At 48.2% G+C, this 19,135-nt stretch overlaps 1 protein-coding gene across 3 annotated transcripts; it reads right to left on the bottom strand.

Moving 5' to 3' along the window:
• Position 1: 1 nt before the first annotated feature.
• Positions 2 to 17,939, bottom strand: LOC125638690 (malignant fibrous histiocytoma-amplified sequence 1 homolog). Of its 3 annotated transcripts, XM_048854782.2 has the most exons (11): positions 17,900 to 17,939; positions 15,357 to 16,236; positions 14,451 to 14,742; positions 13,229 to 13,415; positions 11,672 to 11,862; positions 9,858 to 10,339; positions 6,550 to 6,707; positions 4,635 to 4,794; positions 3,400 to 3,470; positions 2,226 to 2,332; positions 2 to 191 (listed from the first exon to the last, which is right to left on the bottom strand). In XM_048854782.2, the coding sequence occupies exons 1-11, from the start codon at positions 17,916 to 17,918 to the stop codon at positions 174 to 176; spliced, it is 2,565 nt and encodes an 854-aa protein (XP_048710739.2). In that variant the 5' UTR covers positions 17,919 to 17,939; the 3' UTR covers positions 2 to 173. The 3 variants fall into 3 exon arrangements, 2 of the variants coding, with proteins under 2 accessions (XP_048710739.2, XP_048710737.2); XM_048854780.2 differs by lacking the exon at positions 17,900 to 17,939 and having other exon boundaries at positions 15,357 to 17,664; XR_012668858.1 differs by lacking the exons at positions 3,400 to 3,470; positions 17,900 to 17,939 and having other exon boundaries at positions 15,357 to 17,664.
• Between the last annotated feature and the right edge of the window lie 1,196 nt (positions 17,940 to 19,135).

The following is a 19,135-nucleotide window of genomic DNA, read 5'->3' as shown; positions in this document are numbered from 1 at the left end:
CTCCAGTGGGTAGAAATTGTTTATTGCACAACACCGCCAGTACACACACTGCAAACAGTGAAATGGATCTTGCTGTACAGAGCGCTTAAGAGATTGCTTAGCGTGGCGCTCAACACGCTAGGAGTCTTGGCTAAAAGGACGTCCTTCTCAATGGACCTCTTGGGCAGGCCGAGTCATTTGTCCAAGATACTCTGAAATAAGAAAGACAGTGAGTAACTGCAGAGTTGCAGCTTCTGTTGCAAGAAAGCAAAGAAACTTGAAGTTTAAGCAGCCCAAAGTTTGGGAGTATTTGGCTCTGGAGTTCCAGTTCAGAACCCCACTTAAATAGAAAGAAAAAAAAAACCCAACACTATCAAGTTGTCAGACCACCAACCCCAGAGCCCCCTAGGGCGTCCAAGAAGTACACAGTGCCTGTCCCTGGAGCACTGCCTCCTTCAGAAAGGAGGGAAAACAGAATTTGAGTAAAATCAAATAAACCAAACCTCAGCCTGGCTCTATGGTGCTGTTCACAGTGCAGCATTTCCATCTTCCAAGGGAAAAATCCAGGGGGGGGTTGCTGCTTCCATGTGCCAGACTGTGCAGCACACATTGTACTGGGGGGTTTCCAAAGCCTGAAGCAAGACCTGAGCCTCTTCACTGACCAACTCAACAGCCACAGTGAGAAGATTTGGAAAAGTGCCTTTTGTGAGTGCATGTGCAGCTAAGGATGCGCCCAGGTGCATCCAGCTCCCAAGACAGCAGGGTTCCCCTTGGTTGGTAATGCAACCAGTGCAGTTCCACTGGGCAAGAGGGGAGAAGTACACAAGGGGTACACACCCCACGTGAGATGGCCAAGCTCTGTAGGGGCTCCCTGCACTGGACAGTGGTGGGATCGCTGCCATCTGGGCTGAAGTAGCCTCTAGACATGGGGTTCCAAATCATGCCAAGGGCGTGGGGACGAAAGGACGCTTCCTTCATTCTCCCCCTTGCCCACAACCAAGTTTCCCTAGTGCCCAGCCCAACTATGCAGGCTGGGAACTGGGAAAAATTATTGGCTGCCCTGGAACAATGACCAAGGGCTGCCACGCCACAATGCTTTTACCAAGGCCAGCTCAACCATCCACAAGGCAATTGGCAGAGCGATGCTGCAAGGGTTTAACTTTCATTTCTGTTTGCTCCTTATGTAACCCTCATTAACTCAGGCCCTTCACAGGGTCATTGGGTGACAATTCCATGGGAATCTCCATGGGGAGGTAACACCTTGGAGAACCGAAGCCTTAGATTATAAACGCCTTGGGACATAATTTCCCTCTCACCCCATATACGCCAACAGCACTATGATCTAAATTGTGCTGAGCACTGCAAGGACGGTCTCAGATTACACACCCATTACACATTTAAAGGAACTGACTTCCATGGATTTAGAATCTAACATGCCATTGCCCAAGTGATTTTTATATACATCAAGGATGGGGCTTTCAAAGTCCACCTGGGGATTTAGATGCCCAAAAATTCCCATCCATTTTAGAAAATCTCAGCCTAAACATACAGCGTCTCCAGTCATTTAGGAACAACACTGATAGACGCAGAAAGACTGATCAGGAAGAGGGGCAGAGACAGAAAGGCATCCTTCAAGCTAGCTGTATTCCTTAATAAAGAAGGATTGCTACATCAGGACGAATGCTGAGTCAGGATGACTGACACTGGAATCACAGGGTGAGGTTCTATGGACTGTGTTATGCAGCTGGTCTGACGAGACCACCACATCGCTCTGTTCTGGGCTTGAAACAGACGGCTCTATGAAGTCTATCTGACCAGTGTTCCAGAGTGGGTATTTTCAGTTCAGCTCCCTCGTTGTTCTAGGGCCCGTTCTAATTCCCTTTAAAATCAATGGAAAAATTCCATCTATCTGTCCCTGATCATCACTGTATCTGAGTGTATCAATCAATAGATCACTTCCCCACCTGGGAAGTAGGGACGGGCTATTATTTCCATATTACAGATGGGAAACTGAGGCACAGAGAGGCTAAGTGACTTGTCCAAGGTCACCAGGAATCCACAGCAGAGCAGGGAATTGAACTTGGGTCTTCCAAATACCAAGTCGGTGCTTTAAACCACTGGGCCATTCTTCTCATTGACCAGGATGGGAGCTGGCGTTAGCACAAGCCCAGCTCCCCACAACAGAGAAAGAACAGAAGCCAGAAGCCAAGAACAAAACATGAGGAGCAAAGCTACAGCCAAGTTACCTGGCGATTGACGTGGATGCTGCTGGGGCCGAAAGATGTAGTCCCATAGCTAGTGACATAATAGTGAGCAGGGGGCGGGGGCTGCGGAACCTCCAGGTCACTTGGAACTGAAAGGAAAGAGAAGGAGACATCAGCCTGCCATGCCACAGCCATGGAGTGAATCCCCAAAACCCCCCACCCCACTGACAGTGTAAAGTGCTTGACACATTAACTCATCCCTCCTGGCAGTGGAGGCAGAGCCTCAGCCAGTGCCAGCTGGCTTCAGTGTAGCTAGGGCGATTTATACCAGCTACGCATCTGCGCCAGAACGTGAGAGGCAGATAACAGAAGCCTGTTGTAAGGGAACAGCCGAGGGGCCAGCAGGAGCTGGCCGCCAAGTCACAGTGGTCTTTAAATAAAAAAGAGTGGGGAAAATGGCTCAGAGAAACTTGGGAGTTTATTAGGAGCAGTTCTTAACACTAGGGAGCTGCCTGTCAGAGATGGATTGTAGGACACTGCATTGTTGGGCCTTTTACAGATGGGGAAACTAAGGAAAAATGGTTGTGCGGGTCAGGGCAGAGCTGGGATAAGAACCCAATTCCCAGGCCTTGTGTTGCTGTAAGCCCTGACCATGCTTATGGTCATGCTTATCTGATTACAGTCGTGCACTTAGAAGACTCAACTGAGATCAGGGTGCCATTGTGCTAGGTGCTGTGCAAACATGGCGAATGACAGGCCCTGCCCCAAACAATTCATGATCTACATAGACCAGAGACAGAGGAAGTATTAGCACCCCCAGTGTACAGATGGAGAAGCACAGCAAAGAAAGACGACGACTCAGGGTATGTCTACACAGGGATAAAAAAAAAAAAAAAAAAAACCACAGCAGCTGACCCCAGGCTCCAGGGCTGAAAAATTGATGTATAGACCTTCAGGCTCAGGCTGGAGCCCAAATGTTGGGACTCTGCGAGGGGGGAGGGTCCCAGAGTTCCAGCTCGAGCCCGAACGTCTAAAGCAATTTGTAGCCCTGCAGCCCGAGCCCAACAAGACTGAGCCAGCCGTGGGGCTTTTATCCCTGTGCAGACATACCCTCAGTGACTCCTTGTACAAGGACACACAGGAAATCCTTCTACCTTCATCTTGTGGCAGAAACTGGCCCCTATGCTATAGCAGGATTCTAACCCTCTGCCCATACCTTTGGGTAAAAGCAGCTCAGTTCGAAACCGATGGCCACATGTTCCACAAGTTTTAATTTCTTCCTTCGTCCTTAAAATAAAAAGAAAGGAAAAGAAAAAAAACTAAATTAAAGTGCCACTAAACACCTTTACAGCCATGGAAGACTCTTTGGGATTCAAAACAAATCATTTCTAAACAACTGCTCTTTCTAAAATGTTATGGACAAAAAAGAGAGAGAAAATGTTGCCTGTGGTCTAAAGGGAGGATTTTGTAGTTGAGATACTAGACTGGTAGCCTGGGGTTTATTCCCAGCTCTGCCATGGGCTTCCTAAGAGACCTTTGCCAAGCCACTTAAAATGAAGATTACATAGCAGCAAATGGAGTTCTTTGAGATGAACCCCTGCATATTCCTGCTTGTGGGACCAAGACACCCGGGCCACAAGCCGGTGGCAATAGGGGAGTGGGAATATGCAGAGGTCACTCAAAGAAGGACCACAATTTTCAAAGCTAGGTGTTTAAATACAGATGTAGGGTCCCATTTCCAAAAGGGCTCAGAGTTGTTCCCCTTGAAGTCACTGCCAACTTCAAAAGGAGCAGAGTTAGACCAGGCTCGGTGCTTTTGAAAAATCCCACCCATAATCCCTATTTACACACCACAATCAAAGTGGATCAATTTTCAGAAGCACTCAACTCCCAGTGGAAACAATGGGACTTCAGAGGCACTCCGCCCCTTTGAAAGCCAGTCTGCTTTGGTTTGGATGCCTAAATTCGGATTTAAGGCCTGATTCAGCAACGATTAGGTGCTGAATTACTTAGCTGTCTGGGGCAGGGACTGTCTGTTCTGTGTTTGTACAGCACCTACCACAATGCGGCCCATGACCAGGGCTTCTAGGAGCTACTGCAATACAAATAACAAATAATAATAGAAGTCAAGCACACACTTAAGTGCTTTGCTGCATAGCTGTTCAAGTACCCAATGTTGGACACCCAAGTTTGAAAATTGTGTCCTTAACCTCATGGCGCTTCTGTTTCCTGTTCCGTAGAATGGGGTTCGTAGTTATTTGCTTCACTGGCATGCAGTGAGGATTCAGACCGTTGTAATGTGACTTGCTCTGCTCTGATGGAAGGTATTATAGACATGCAAAGAATGGGTCTGTTTTTAGAACTGATCACCATTTGTACTGTGGTAGCAGGTGCTCACACCCCCACTGCGGATATTTCCTCTAGGAAAAACAGGTTACAGGACATACGTACACTGTGTTCTTGTCATCCACATCTGGCCAGAAAAATTCTGCAGGACATTCTGCCGTTCGACAAGGTGCCTTCATGCACATGTGGAGACCAGGCCACTCCTCTGAGAGCTTCCGGATGATGAAGATGATCGCCATGAAAAAATCCCATGTGAACTGGAATTCTTTAGATGAATAAGGGAAAGAACCGGCTGCTGTTAATCATCACAGTTACCTGGACTGAGTTAGCCCATTTAGAGCACAAATGGTAATGGGCAGGCAAGAGTTGCTTGTAGGCTGGGTTATAGGCGAACAGTTGCACCAGGTGAGTTCTTTCCAGTTCACCCAGACTAGACACCCTGGAGGAGCAATTTAAAGTGTGGGGGAAAGTATTGTTGGCCTGACCCCATCCCACTCTGTGACAAGATCTATGCACTATATGCAGCATAGGCAAGAGTGGTAACGCAAGAGGCCTACAGGCCGGCATCCTGTAAGACTTAGCTTAAGCTAAGAGCATTTGCATATGCTGGGCCGTGGTATTTTGACCCAGATAACGAACTAGGCCAACCTCTAGGCTAGCTCAAGTCCCTAGCTGCCCATTATATGCAACCCCCCCCTTCAAACCTGCAAAAGCCCCTAGACAAAACGCTGCCACAAGCAAACTGCAGATCTTGATAACGACAAAGTGTGTCAGCACAGTGCTAATTATGATCCTGTTTACTTTGGCTCCTTATGAGGCTTTATGAACAATGCTTGAGTGATAAAAATTAAGGAAACGTATCATTTGACTTGAATGATAAAAAACTATAGAAGGCTGATATTCTAGGGGCAGGGCAGAGAGAGACCAAGGGGGCACCTGTGTGTGATCATCTCTGTCTTCCTCTCCCTGTGTGCTTGTATTCAAATAAAAAGGACCTTAGCCTGTTTGAACCAAACAGATGAGGTGACTCGTTTTCCACAACAGAAGGTGGACCAAAAAACAGTCCCCAAAAGCCACGTCGTGCCCTTCTTTGCTTATTATTTGTCTTGCCATAACACCAAGCAGCCCCAGGCATAGACCAGAACCCCAGGGCGCTAGGCACTGTATAAACCGAACAAAAACAGAGTTCTTGCCCAACAGAGTTTATGGCCTCAAACTTTTATTTAAAAGTATTTTTCCTGCTTTTATTCCCATTATGGTAGTGAGGCCCTTCTTTCTGCTAGAGCACCAGAAAACGGTGACACTAAGACACTGAGCCGTTGGAGGGGAGGGAATATTTAAAACTCTTTTAGGAGGGGATGGTTGTGCGAGTCAATGTCTGTGTAACTCAAACATCAAGAAGAGTTCCCTTTGTGAAAACTTCAGTCTCGCTCTCCCCTTTGAAGGCTGAGAAAATTCTGTCTCCAGCCCGCCAGCAAGGACAGGGAAGATGCGGTCTGAGGATATTGCTCCTCATGCCAAGGTAAAACGTAAAACTTAATGAAAGGGAAGAAAAAAAAGTTTACTTTGAAAAATCTCAACCTGATCTTAAATGTGGAATCGGTCTCCTGTCATCCCAGGCAGTTTATTTTGAGAGAGACACTGTGGGACCCTGATTTCATTAAGATCTTGGGAACACCCAAATCTTTAAGAAGTTGGAAGTTCTATTAATCAGGGTTTCCCCAGGTTAGAGAGAGATGCTCCAATGGGACAAGCCAGGGGAAGTCACATGGTTCTCTGTAGGCTAGGGAGCTTCAGAGAGTTCAACTCTTGGAGACACAACCCAGCTGTGGCTAACCAAGAGTGGGGATCATGCTGTACATGCACTGGACCAGCATGCAACACAAGTGCCAGTTTGTTTAGGGGAGTTTGGGTGCAGTACACGAAAGCAGATGGCAAGCGGACAACTACCCTCCACTCCCAGGCCAGGGAAAGCGAAAGAGAACATACTCAGTAGAGAAATCAGTGCCTTCATTTTCACCTGTCCTTTGCGCTGGCTTTCTGCTCCGGAGTTCAATATAACTATAGCCCTTCTGGTTGTTCTCTTTGATCAGCAAGGGTTTGCCACTGCATATGAGCAGGCAAGTGACCTTCGCAATCCAGTGGGCCGAGTAGAAGGAGCAAGCTTTCACCATGAGCCTGCAATGAGATTGGAGAGACATCAGCCAAAAGATTGAGACAGTTCTGCCCTCCAGCATCATGGAAACTATTTTCAGCCCCACCTGCTGCCAGAATATATGTAGCCAACCCCAGTTGGGACAACAATGGGGATTGAACCAGGGACCTCTCATACTATATTAAAAACATGAGCATCTACCGCTGGAGCGAAAGGACTGAGACCCATTGCTAGCAGCTGGAGCAGACCCATTAAGAGAGCTGGTTGGGAATTTTTCTACTCAACATGCAGATTCATTGGAATCAAAACTTTTTGCGAAAATGTTCCAGATTCAAGAAAAAACTTTCATCAGCAAAGGTCTTCGGATCCAGGATGGAATTTCTGGTCAAAAAATCAGACCGAGTGCCCAGAATAGTGCAGAACTCAGGGGTGAGGCAAGTCCCTGCTCTGACTGATTCAGAGTAGTGTCTTGAACCTGGGTCTCCATATCCCAGGTCTGTGCCTCAATCACCATTGGCTAGTCTGGGGTGGGAGGAGCCTCTGTCTCTCTTTGCACAACAAATTTTGAAAGGTGTCAGTTTCGTTCCACTTCGGAACAAAAAACTCCAAAGCCTCTGCATTTTTTGCAACAATTGAAATGTTTTCTGGGCTGTCCTACTCGTTAACCCGGTGATACTCGGACTGAAGCTCGCAAGTCACAAGCACCTCCTGTGTCTCTCTGCAGCACAGGATATTAAAACACTGTGATTTAATTATTTACCAGTCTAAGTTATTAACCAATCAGGATGTTTTTACTATTTTATTAACCAATTGTAGTTGATAAAATGTTAATACTTGGTCAGTCATTTTGCTGAGAGAGAGAGAGAGAGAACACACACACCTACAGTATGTATTATTTAGTATATAATATTTAGTGTATATATACACACACTAGATATTTCCCCGTCATACTTTTAAATATGAAGATATTGTACTGTGGTAAATGAAACAATGAATTCATGCTCCTTTGGCTCTTTTGATCCCTTATTTGACTCCTGAATCACTGAGGTCTGAGTATCACTGCACTAACTTCTTCTGAGGCTCAGCCACTAGAGGCTGACAAAGACTCACATTCTCCTAGAGCATCTCTCTCACACACACAAACTCACTCACTCATTTGTTTCTCTTTCTTGCTGGCTTTTCCTTCCCTTCTAGCCCTAGAAAGGCCAGCAGTCAAAAGCTTCTTCCTAAAGTAAATAGCTGCCCCATACATCAGACAGCCTGAGTGCTTGGTACATGTTGGGTAGCTAACAATCCCACAGGCAAACCACAATATTATTAGTATGTATGGATGGATTCATACACGCATCTCGGAGAGTGCCTCTTCCTGCTTCTCTCACTCTTGATGCAGCAAGATGACACTGATTTGAACAAGCTACCTTGCCAACATGGATCCGTTGGGTACAAATCACTTCTTTATGCAGAGATAAGAAACTTTAGAATGGATTGTTGAGTCTGCCATTCATTTTCTGGAAGGGAAGAAATGCCCTGGGCTCTAGTGTGTCATTCAGCAAAGAGGCCCAGCTTCCCCACCAGCTGTTAACAAAACCCCTCAATGCTCTAAAAGCTGCATGAACTGAAGCTTGGTGGCCAACTGAAAAGAAAAAAATTACCACCAAAACAAGACACTCCACTACACATACTTCTCCCTTAGTGAGAGGATGAGAGAACAAGTGACAGATGCGTAGTCACTACAGTGATGAGTACACCATAAAAACTTATACAGTGAGAATAGAATTAGATGTTCCTTTGAATATTGGGGAACCCCAGATCCTGACTGGATGGTATGATATGGCTGATAATTAACTCAAGAGGCGATGAATCCAGATCATGACACATTGTGTCCAAACTCATCCCCATGACTGGGTGAAGAGGAGTGTTTGTGAAGGTTCGGAGACGGGCTATCCTACAGGGTATAAGATCAGCTGAACTGCAGGAGGAGGGAAACCTCACAACTTCTTCATATTACAATGACTCTGACTCTCAGCCTTGCCCCAGCTGTAAGCAGAGATCAACCAGAAAGGTAAACTACCCTAGCTGGATTTGTTTTTTTGCTGTGCTAACTCAGAAGTCACAGACAGCCAGACTCAAAGGGGAAGGCAATGACCCAGCAAGTCACCCAGGACTGTCTGAGCTCATGAGATGAAGTAGAAGATGCACTCCTTCACCATGGCATCCAGAGTTTGGTTTTTGCCCCACCAAAGGGATGATTCCAAGGAGCACAAGCTAGGTCTGTGGAAGTAGTTTGGGTGTGCTAGACCATATCTCCCTCTTCCCCATGAGTCCTTGCACAGTATATATGCCTCTTCTAGAACAGGGCTCTCTAAGAGATGAAGCTCAGCCATTGCTGGCTCTTTGTGAAAGAGAATATGGCTCAGCAAATGGGATTATGAAAGCGTCCTCCCCGTTTTCCTGTTCTCCCCTCCATAATGCTCCCTGCAGTTACTTTGTTCAGCTCTTCTACATACTAATAGATGACTTAGCAGACCCATAAAGGCTGGAGACCAATGCTCCAGAGAACCCACCTCCCAGCACAAATCTCCACATGCATGTGGTTTGCCAACTCCCGGCGTTTCAGGATTACTGGCACACCCGCTTGGATAGAAATAAAGCCATAGAGAGGCATGTGATCAAAACAATATGCAATGACTTACACATGCAGCACCAATCAACACAAATGAGAACCATGCGTTATGAATTCCTGGGCAGTACACTGCTAACATGCCCTATTATTAATAATTTATATGACAGTAGCACCTGCAGGCCTCAGTTGAGTTCATAACTTCATTGGGCCAGGTGCAGTACCCACCCAAAGAGATTTCCACTCTAGGCAGACAGAGGGAGAATCATTCTTCCCATTTCACAGATGGAGAACCGAGGCTCCGAGAGAGGATGAATTGACTTGCCCAAGGTCACACAGAGTCTGTGGCAGAGCTAGGAGTTGAACCCAGATCTCTTGAGGCACAGTCCAAGGCCTTAACCACTAGGCCAACCTTCCTTTTGATAGCTATGAATTAATGTATTTGTTTATACTAGTACCAACTACATGCTTCCCAGACAGACAAGAAGGAATGACCCCTGCGCTGACAGGCTCCCCAGCTCACATGGCCAAGGCAAGTGGGCTGGCTTCTTACCTTTGGAAGAAGCCCTCTGGGATCTCAGGTGAGAAGTAGGCCCGGATGTGGAGATCCTCCAGATGATCTCCTCCCCACCTCTCAGAAACCTCCTCGCTCTGGTTGAGATACGTGGGAAACAAGTAATAGGCCTCACGGCAGTTCTGCGTTGTTTCCCACAGCTTCCCTGGCACAAACTCCCTGGCCCCTGGGTTGAGGTCCTTGGCATGCCTCACCTCCAGGCAGATCTCAAAGTGCTCCAGAAGGCTGAACAGCTTCCCCTTCTGGGCCTTGTGCCCTACCATCTCCTCAAAGACGTCCTTCATCCCTTCCAAGTAGAGCTGGTGCTTGACCAAGGCTCGCATGGCCCGCTGGCACAGCATGGCCTTCGACTTGAATGTCCACACCCAGTTGGACTGGTCTCTGATGGTAGCGTGTTCTCCCACCAGCAGGTCCACGGAGATGCTTTCCAGCTGCTGCACCAGGCGATATCTAACAAGGATCTGAACGGGAAGGAACAAAAGCTCAGCGAGCCAGGGAAGATTTCAGTAATGGATGCAGTTTGGCTTAGGTACTTACAACACCCACATCACCATTATATCTGAGGGCCTCACAGTCTTTATTGTATCTATCCTCACAACACCCATGAGGAGGGAGGGAAGTGTTCTAATCCCCATTTTATGCATGGGCAACTGAAGCACCGAGATTAAGCAGCTTGTCAAAGGTCACATAGAAAAAGTCTGTAGAGAAGCAAGGAATTGAACCTGGTTCTCCCAAGTCCTCGGCTAGCACCCTATCCTTCCTCCTAGCCTCATCTCCCTGCAACACAGCAGGCACAAGGCTCCTCCAGCAATCACAGGGAATGGGACCAGGTTCCTTCTACACAGCGCACACCAGTACGAGGAAAACAGAGGCCATAGTTGCATCCAATGAATGAGCTGTAGCTCACGAAAGCTTATGCTCAAATAAATTGGTTAGTCTCTAAGGTGCCACAAGTACTCCTTTTCTTTTTGCATAGTTGAACTGAGGCCGAAAAGGACTATTTTTAAAAAGGGGGCAAGGGGAGGAGAATCCGAATCAGAGGCATTCATTCGCTCTTCAGGATAAATTCAAATGCTATTGGATGGCTTCAAGAGACTGGGGAGAGGATCATCTAAGCCAGGTTGGTAAGAGCAGGGTCTAACTGTATTGTTAAATTTATTCACCAAAATCTGGATTACTACAGATAATGCACTATAAGTATCTTATGACTTTTAAACCAAACTTTGTATTTGTGGATAAGCACTATACCGAGATGTGCAGACACTCGTTCCTTAACCTGTGTATTATATAATTTTAACATTAGCTTTAATAAAATGTTTAAATCTGCTGGCTGTGAAGATAAATTAGAGGCCTCAGTCCAGTTCCTAGTAGACAGTGTCCACATCACAGTGGTTAGATCAGGAGACTGGAATTAGGGACTCGTCGGTTCTATTCCTGTCCATGATTTGCAGCATGACCTTAGGTATTTTGCTTCCATTTACCTATAATGCTGACTCTTTCACACAACTTTGTTAGACGTCATTGATTGCTTGCAAAGTCCTTTGAGAAACTCAGCGGATAGGCCTTAGTAAGTGTAAGACCATCTCCAAGACTTGCCCCAGAAACTGAGGCATGGCTGGAGAGCAAAATGCCTTTCTTTAAGGCTTGTTCTTTCCAAACCACCCATCACTCTTGTGCCTGGACAATGGTGTGCAGGGTTGCATGAAACAGAACACGCAGGGAGGCAGGACACTGCTTCCCAGAGAAATAACCTGGTCATGGAGGGAGGGTTCTACAGGGACCCATACGCTCACCTTGAACATGGTTATTAGAAAGGCTGGCCGGAGAAAGACTGTGCTTTCCAGCTGCTTGATTTCTTCATACCATATAATCAGCCCGATGCGGTGGAGGTATCTCAGGATGTCCCGGAAAAGCTCTGTGCCCAGATGGCTCAGGTGCTCTCGGCGGGTGATTTCACTAAGTAAGTGGTTGAGGTCCATTATGCCTAGAGAGAGAACAGGATCACATGGACACTATTAACACAGGGTTTCAAACAGCAGCTGAAATGCCAGTGTGTGGGTGCTTGCCCGAGGCTGAGTCCTAAAAGGGCCAACATATATCAGTGCTAACACCCAGGTCTTGGCAAATCCCACTCCAGGTCAAAGGCGACTTCTGGCAGAACTGGACTCAGGAATCCTGAAGCACCAGGAGGGGTGGGGGGTGGGGCGCGGCGGGGAGCGGGGAGAAGAGAAGCTGAGTGCCTTTGTTTGCATGACAGTACCCAGGGTGCTTGTCCAACTCTCAGCTATTTCACTGCAGGGCTGTGGTAGGAGTATTCAGAACAAGCCAGAGGTAATTAGATATGCACACGTATACAGATATGTACCAGGCTCTTTGAAAAGGTTACTGAAATACACAGCTCTCCCCGTTACGGACCTAGTCCAGCAGTCCTTACTCAGATTAGTAGCTCCACTGAAGTCTAACCCTTTACATGAGGAAGTGTTTGCAGGATCAGGCCTTTGGCTGTGCGCTGCCAATATGTTCCTCTAAGGAACTTAATGCAGCTCAATCTAGCCCAATTTAAACAAGAATGGACTTATTTACTCCCAATGAGCCCAGAGTGGAGACTGATCATTGGGGCTGCTACACTTCCCCTTACTCCGCACAACACAGGAAGAGAAAATCCACACAAGAGGAACAGAGCCTGGAGCACCGAGATGGCATTTCAGCCTAACTTCTGTGTCTGACATCCCTGGCTCTTGTAGGTTGAGCCAATAGACGCAGGCACAGGAATGATCTACACTGCAGCCAGGAGATCCTGCTGCCTCCCCAGTCTCTGGTTCTCAGATACACTTTGCTCATTATCTCTAGAACCTCTCTAGGTCTAGGCTAATCCAAGGTGGGCTATTTTAGAACATAACTAGGCTGGCCATGTGCAGGGATAGTGCTGCTATGTCACTGGCTGGAAACAGCAGAGCTCCTTAGTTACTAGACATACAGTGAAATCGCAGCCCCCATTGTGCTGACGCGGGAATAAACGGAAGACAGAATTGACTAGAATATGGTTCAATGCTCTGCCCTGCAATAGAACGGGGTTTGCTTCCCAATCTCTCACCCCCTAGCCGTGCAGCGCCTGGGACTGCTACAGGCCACCACCGGCTTAGCTCCTAGATTGGAAACGGTGTTGAATCTCTGAACTGCCGCCGTGTCTCCAGTGGACTAGGGAGCAGTGAGTTTATTGGGCATCAAAGGGAGTCCTTGGCCAGCCTTCCTTAGCCAAAAAGATGGTGGCTGTGGCGTAGGTCCCCTAACGCGGTGAACTCTCAGTGGGAAAGGGTGGTGGGGAGAAGAGATGATCTATCGACACCTACCATGTTCTGCTGTCCCCTCACTCTGCTCAGTATCTACGATTGCCGCTTCCACTTCCTTATAGACAGGGGGCAGCACTCGGATAACATTAGGAAATATTTCTTCATTCCTGACATGCTCCAAAATAGTAGTCTCAAGTTTTTTAATATCCCAGTAATTAGTGCAATTGACGGGAACAAGGTTTAAAATCTGGAAGGAAAGCACTCGGTTACTATGGAACACTCAGGGCGCCATATGCCATATTCTGTCTAGCTCGAGCCCTGATGCTCAAGCAAGTACTAATACATAACGGGTACCAAGGTCCTCTTCAGTTGGTGACGAAAGCCAAATGCTGACAGATTTTGGTGGGTTGTGGTGTTGGGGGGAGTTTTGTCTGTCATTTATAAAGGTGTTAAGCAGCTAGTAATCATGGGCTGAGAAGGAAGATTGCCCAGTGGTTAGTGTGCTGGTCTAGGACTTGGAAGACATAGATTCAATTCCCAGCTCTTCCACAGACTTCCTCTGTGACCTTGGGCAAGTCATGTCATTCCTGTGTGTCTCAGTTCCCCATCTGTAAAATGGGGATAATAGTACTTCCCTACCGCCCAGGAGTGTTGCAAGGATTAAAATATTAGAGATTGCTCCTACTACTCGGGGCCCATATAGGTGCCTTAGATAGAGAGCAGTGTCCCAGAGGGGTCTAATTTCATGGGAAGAATAAGCAGCTGGCACAGGGACACAGGAGCTCTTTGAAATTCTGTTTTCATTAAGATGTCCCCAAGAACAAGAGATGGGGTGAGGGGGAAGAAAAGAGAAACACAGAAAGTATCAGGGGAAAAAACAAAATGAAATTGTTTTCTTAATACTAAGGCAGGTTGGACAGAATATTTTAAACTCTGAACTTGACAAAAAATTATGAATTTTGATGAAAAAGTGCGGGAGGAGTCAAAATTTGTTGCTAAATATTTCCCCCATCCTCTCCCTTTTTTGTCCACCTTGTTTTTAAATAAAGCAGCTCTACTAATACAGGTTTCCACAAAATTCACCATATAACCGTTCTTTATAGCCTGGGGGTACCCCAGTGATGGGCTCATGATCCAGAGATTAAATTAAAAGCAGAGATTTAGTTAACCTCTCTGGGACTAAGCACTAGAAGCTCCTTGGAAAAGAGACTGAGTCTCCCATTGGCCTGTACAGCAGTGTGTACACCTATAGTGCTGTGTAATAACCAATCAATAGCCCTACAGTCAAGGTGCAGCTCTCCATCTCCTTCAGTCGGTCCCACTGGTCCACGTAGAACTCAGACTCCTCACTGCTTTCCAGGTTGTTGATGAAGTGGGCGAGGTTTGCCCTCCTTTCCTCCAGCATGGCCTGGATCTTGCTCATGATGTCCCGCTTCTTTTCTTCCACTTCCTCCTCAGTGCAGCAGTCTGTGTGGGTTCCCACGGGCAGGACCACGGAGTTTGGGACTCGCATGAAGAGGTTATTGATCCAGAAGCCAACCAGCTCCTGGAAGATGTCATTATTGAGCTGGTACCTGAAGAATCAATCAAACCAACACTCAGCCAGTTACTGCCAGTGCAGGGCGTGACAATCTGCTCTGGGTCATCCCGAGGATTGAACACAACGCTGCCATAGTAAAGAGCATGTGTCTCTACAGCTTGAGCTAAAGGACTGTGTCTCCTAACTGGGGTCTGTAGCAGACTCGTTTTCCTCTATGGATGAGGCAGAGGAGAGGACAACATACACTGAACAGTGGCTTATCTCAACACCTTCCTCTAAAATAGCTGGTGTTGGATACATGAGACTGGATGATCATTCTATAGGCACTGCCCAACTGGTGTAGACTTATACATTCCACAATCAGCACTAGATACAGCAGCTGTTCAGTGGCTTCTGTAAAAGGAGTTTGATCTCCATCCAAGGGGCTGGCAGTCACATTGCAGAGAGGGCAGGCAGCATGCATAGTGGACAGGGCATGGGACTGCACCTTGGGAGCCCTGGGTTCTATCCCCAGCACTGCTGCGGGACCTTGGCCATGTCACTTCCCTGCTCCGTGCCTGTGTTTCCCACACACACGCACACACCCTGTGCCTGTCTGAGCTAGTTAGATTGCGAGCTCTTCAAACAAACCCATTGCATAACACTTACTTCTGGAAGTTAATGACCAGGATGACGAGGGCCTGTGGGGTGATGAACACATGGTGGGTCACGTAGTACTCCAGCTGCCCAGCAAAGTCCCAGAAGAGAAACGTGAAGTCCTGGATGTGGAATTCGCTGATCTCAATCCCCACTGTCCGCTCCTCCTCAGACACCAGAACCACTTGCCTCTGCTTCAGGCTCTTACAGATCGTGGATTTTCCTGCCAGCGAGGCCCCCAAGAACATGGTCTTCACCCTCCTGTCTTCCTCCACATGGCAGTTCTGCAGCTGGCTGAAGTAGCTCAGGATCTGCTGGATGCCCCCAGCACAGACTTCATTGGGAGGCTCCCGCAGCGGGTTCCCATTTGCCTTGAACATCTTCAGCGGCCTCCCTTCGAACAGCTCCCTGGGGAGCTGGCGCAACGTGTTATTCTGCACATAGAGCTCCTGTAAACTCACCAGCTCCAGGACAGCTTGGGGGATGGCTCGGAACAAGTTGTTGGACAGGTTGAGGTACTGGAGGCTGCTGCTGCAGGTGGCCAAGTCCTTGGGCAGAGCACTGAGGCGGTTGTTGCTCAGCCGCAAGTGTTTGAGCCTGGGAAGACAGGAGAAGATCCCCTCCGGGATCACTCGGATTTGGTTCTGATTCAGTTCCAACTTCTCCAGGTGGACCAGGCTCTGTATTTCCTCGGGGAAGTCCGCGATCTCATTCTTGGACAAGATCAACTTTCTCAAGTTGCCGAGCTTCGAGATCCCGGCGACGTGTTTCAGCTTGTTCCGGTCCAGGTTCAGGCTCTCCATTCTGGGGTCCTGCAGGACCGTAGGAGGCAGGACTCTGAGCCTCATCGTGGAGAGAGTCACTTTACTCGCGCGGTCATCTTGCTCCTGACCTAATGGACGGAACAGATCATTACAGCGTGTGAGCCTGATTTCCAAGAGCACTCCCACTGCTCTCGCCTGGAAATCTGGCTGCTCATTTAGGGGTCTGAAAGGAACGTGTTGGTGGCTGAGCACCGTTAGCCCCACGTTAATGTAGCACTTTTCCTCCCTAAGGGGCTCAGAGCACATCACAAACTCTAAAGGGTCATTTACAGACCAATGACAAGCTGCTCCTGCTGCTGCAGTGAAGCACGGGAGCGGTTTTAGCGGTACCTGCCCTGCACCCCTTACACAGCACGAGACGACAGGCGGGAAGAGGACATGAATATTGTGTCTGATTGAAGCTGCAGGGACAGTAGAACTGCAGGGCTGGAAGGGATCACGAGAGGACATCTAGTCCAGCCCCGTGAGGCAGGGCCACATCAACCTAGACCATCCCTGACAGGTGTTGGTCCAACCTGCTCTTACAAACCTCCAACGACGGGGATTCCACGACCTCCCTTGGAGGCTTATTCCAGAGCTTAACTACCCCGATCATTAGAACGTGTTTCCTAATATCTACACTAAATCTCCCTTGCTGCAGATTAAGCCCATTGCTTCTTACCCAACCTTCAGTGGACATGGAGAACAATCGATCACCAACCTCATCACAGCAGCCCTTAAATTACCTGACTTGAAATTTGACTAGGAGACAAGTTTAAAGAAGCCATACTCTCTCCCAAAGTGCCAAGGGATCTTTCATGCCAACGGCTCAGGGCCCCTGGGCAATCGGCTCAGGGCTGACTCGGCTAGAAATGCTACCTGCTGAGTGCTCACTAATGGGTTTCCCCTCAGGAACCTACTAAGCCGACCCACGCTCTTTGCTGGCAACAGACAGGGTCACAGCGTGAGGCACACCACTGCAGCTGTAGCCAGCTAGATGTATTCACGGCTCAGTGGTCAGGAGCTGAGTTCAGGACCTTCCCTCAGGCCCTCACTGCCCTTGAAGTCTAGGGACCCCCCAGGCAGATATATTGGGATGCCCGGGGGGAGGGAGGGGGGCAGACACAAGGAGTTACAGCTTGGGAACTGCTGGCAGCCAGGGCGTCAGAGGGACTGGTGGTGTGAGCAGAGAGGTCTGGGTGGGAGGAGCAGCTGGGTGAAGAATCACCCCTGGGGGCTCAGAGGGACTAAACCCCTCAAGCAGAAGCCTAGCTGGCCATCCCCAGCCCAAATAGGAAGGGTGCCTACAGCAGAGGGGTAAATGCTGGGGGGGCGAGGTCTCTCCATGGGCAGAGGGGGCTGTTCTAAGCTAAAGTAAATGAGACCAACTTCTCCGTTCTGCTTCCTGTCTGGGCCTACGGCTGTGGTGCATCCTCACACACAGCTCGGAGCTCAGGAGCTGAACTCAAATGACTCTCCCCACAGTACAGATCCTTGGGAGGTCTCACCCCTCATTGAGAAAGAGTTAACACCCCTCCTCTCCCCCCTCCCCCCACATCCTCCCCTCTCCATCCCCACATAGGGCAGAGAAAATACATCTGCCTCTCCCCATTCCCCCTCCCCTCCCCCGCTGGGGCAGTGAGTGAAACAGCAAAGGCAAATCTATCTCACTTCCTCCCTCCCTTCCCCCCCACCAGGAGGAGTTTGGGGCTGGGCAGAAGAAATAGGGAAAGGGGGTCGTTTGCTACTCACAGGCTCTCTGCTGGGCCATGCTGTCCTTTCCTGCCTGCAGCAGCTGGATCCTTTCTGAACCTCAAACGTCCCTTCTGCAGTTCCCACCTCCTGTGGAAATGTTCTTTTGAGCCCTCCCTCCTCCACCCTAGAAGATGATTTCAAAATATCTTTATCACCCTTCTTACATAAGGCACAGTGAGAAGGAACTGGGTATTCATTAGTACACACAGTAAGAAGGAGAGATTCCCTTGGGACCCCAGCTGTCCACTTCCAGCAGCCTCCAGTTAGCAGGGACAGCAGGTAAAGGTGTTGGTAAGTTTGCTTCTCCTCGCTCCTCAAAGGGGCTGCTGTCCTTTCCTAACGAACTGCCTTTTGAAAGGCAGGACAGGGTGGCTGCGTGATAGAAAAGCAGTAAACATACTAACGACACATGGCTTGGTTATCCCCACACCCCAGCCAACTTCAGGGGCAATTAACATCAATGTATATCACATTCTCAGGGACAGATGACCATTCTTAGGAATCTTATCACAGTAGTGTCTAGGGACCAACCAGGAACGAAGATTGCGCTAAGTACTGTACAAACCATAGCAGACAGACAGTTTCTACCCCAAAGAGCTCATGATCTACATGCCAGTTCTAAGATCATGCCCAAGCCATGCTGTCCAGACCAGCCACAAGCCTTCTCGACACTATGGTTAAAAGGATACATGGTTCAGCACATGTGGACGTCAGGCAGAGGTGCCAAGAATGCAACTGACATCCGACAAGCATTTCCAAGACCATGTAAAATAGACAAAGATTTTCTTCCCGGAGGCCCCCTCAGCAGGGACAGCATTTTAAAGCCAAAGCACTGTCTGGACCTGCCCTCAACTTCACAATGGCCACCCACTCATCAGCCACGGTCAGCAGGGGCCGAAACATCTAAACAAGAGCCAGCAAGGCATCAAATGAGATTAAACTAGCTAGGGATAGAAAAGTGCAATAAGAAAACATTTACAAATACATTAGAAGCAAGAGGAAGACCAAGGACAGGACAGGCCTGTTACTCAATGGAGGAGGAAAAGACAACAGAAAATGAAGCAATAGGTGAAGTGTGAAATGCTTTTTTAAAACAACAAGGAGTCCGGTGGCACCTTAAAGACTAACATTTATTTGGGCACAAGCTTTTATGGGTAAAAAAGCACTTCTTCAGATGTTTATGCCCAAATAAATCTGTTAAGTCTTTAAGGTGCCACCAGACTCCTCGTTGTT

The sequence above is a fragment of the Caretta caretta genome, chromosome 6 (assembly GCF_965140235.1).
Source record: "Caretta caretta isolate rCarCar2 chromosome 6, rCarCar1.hap1, whole genome shotgun sequence".
NCBI lineage: Eukaryota > Metazoa > Chordata > Testudines > Cheloniidae > Caretta > Caretta caretta.
Note: the sequence above shows the minus strand (reverse complement) of the source record. Positions and strands in the feature narration are given on the sequence as shown.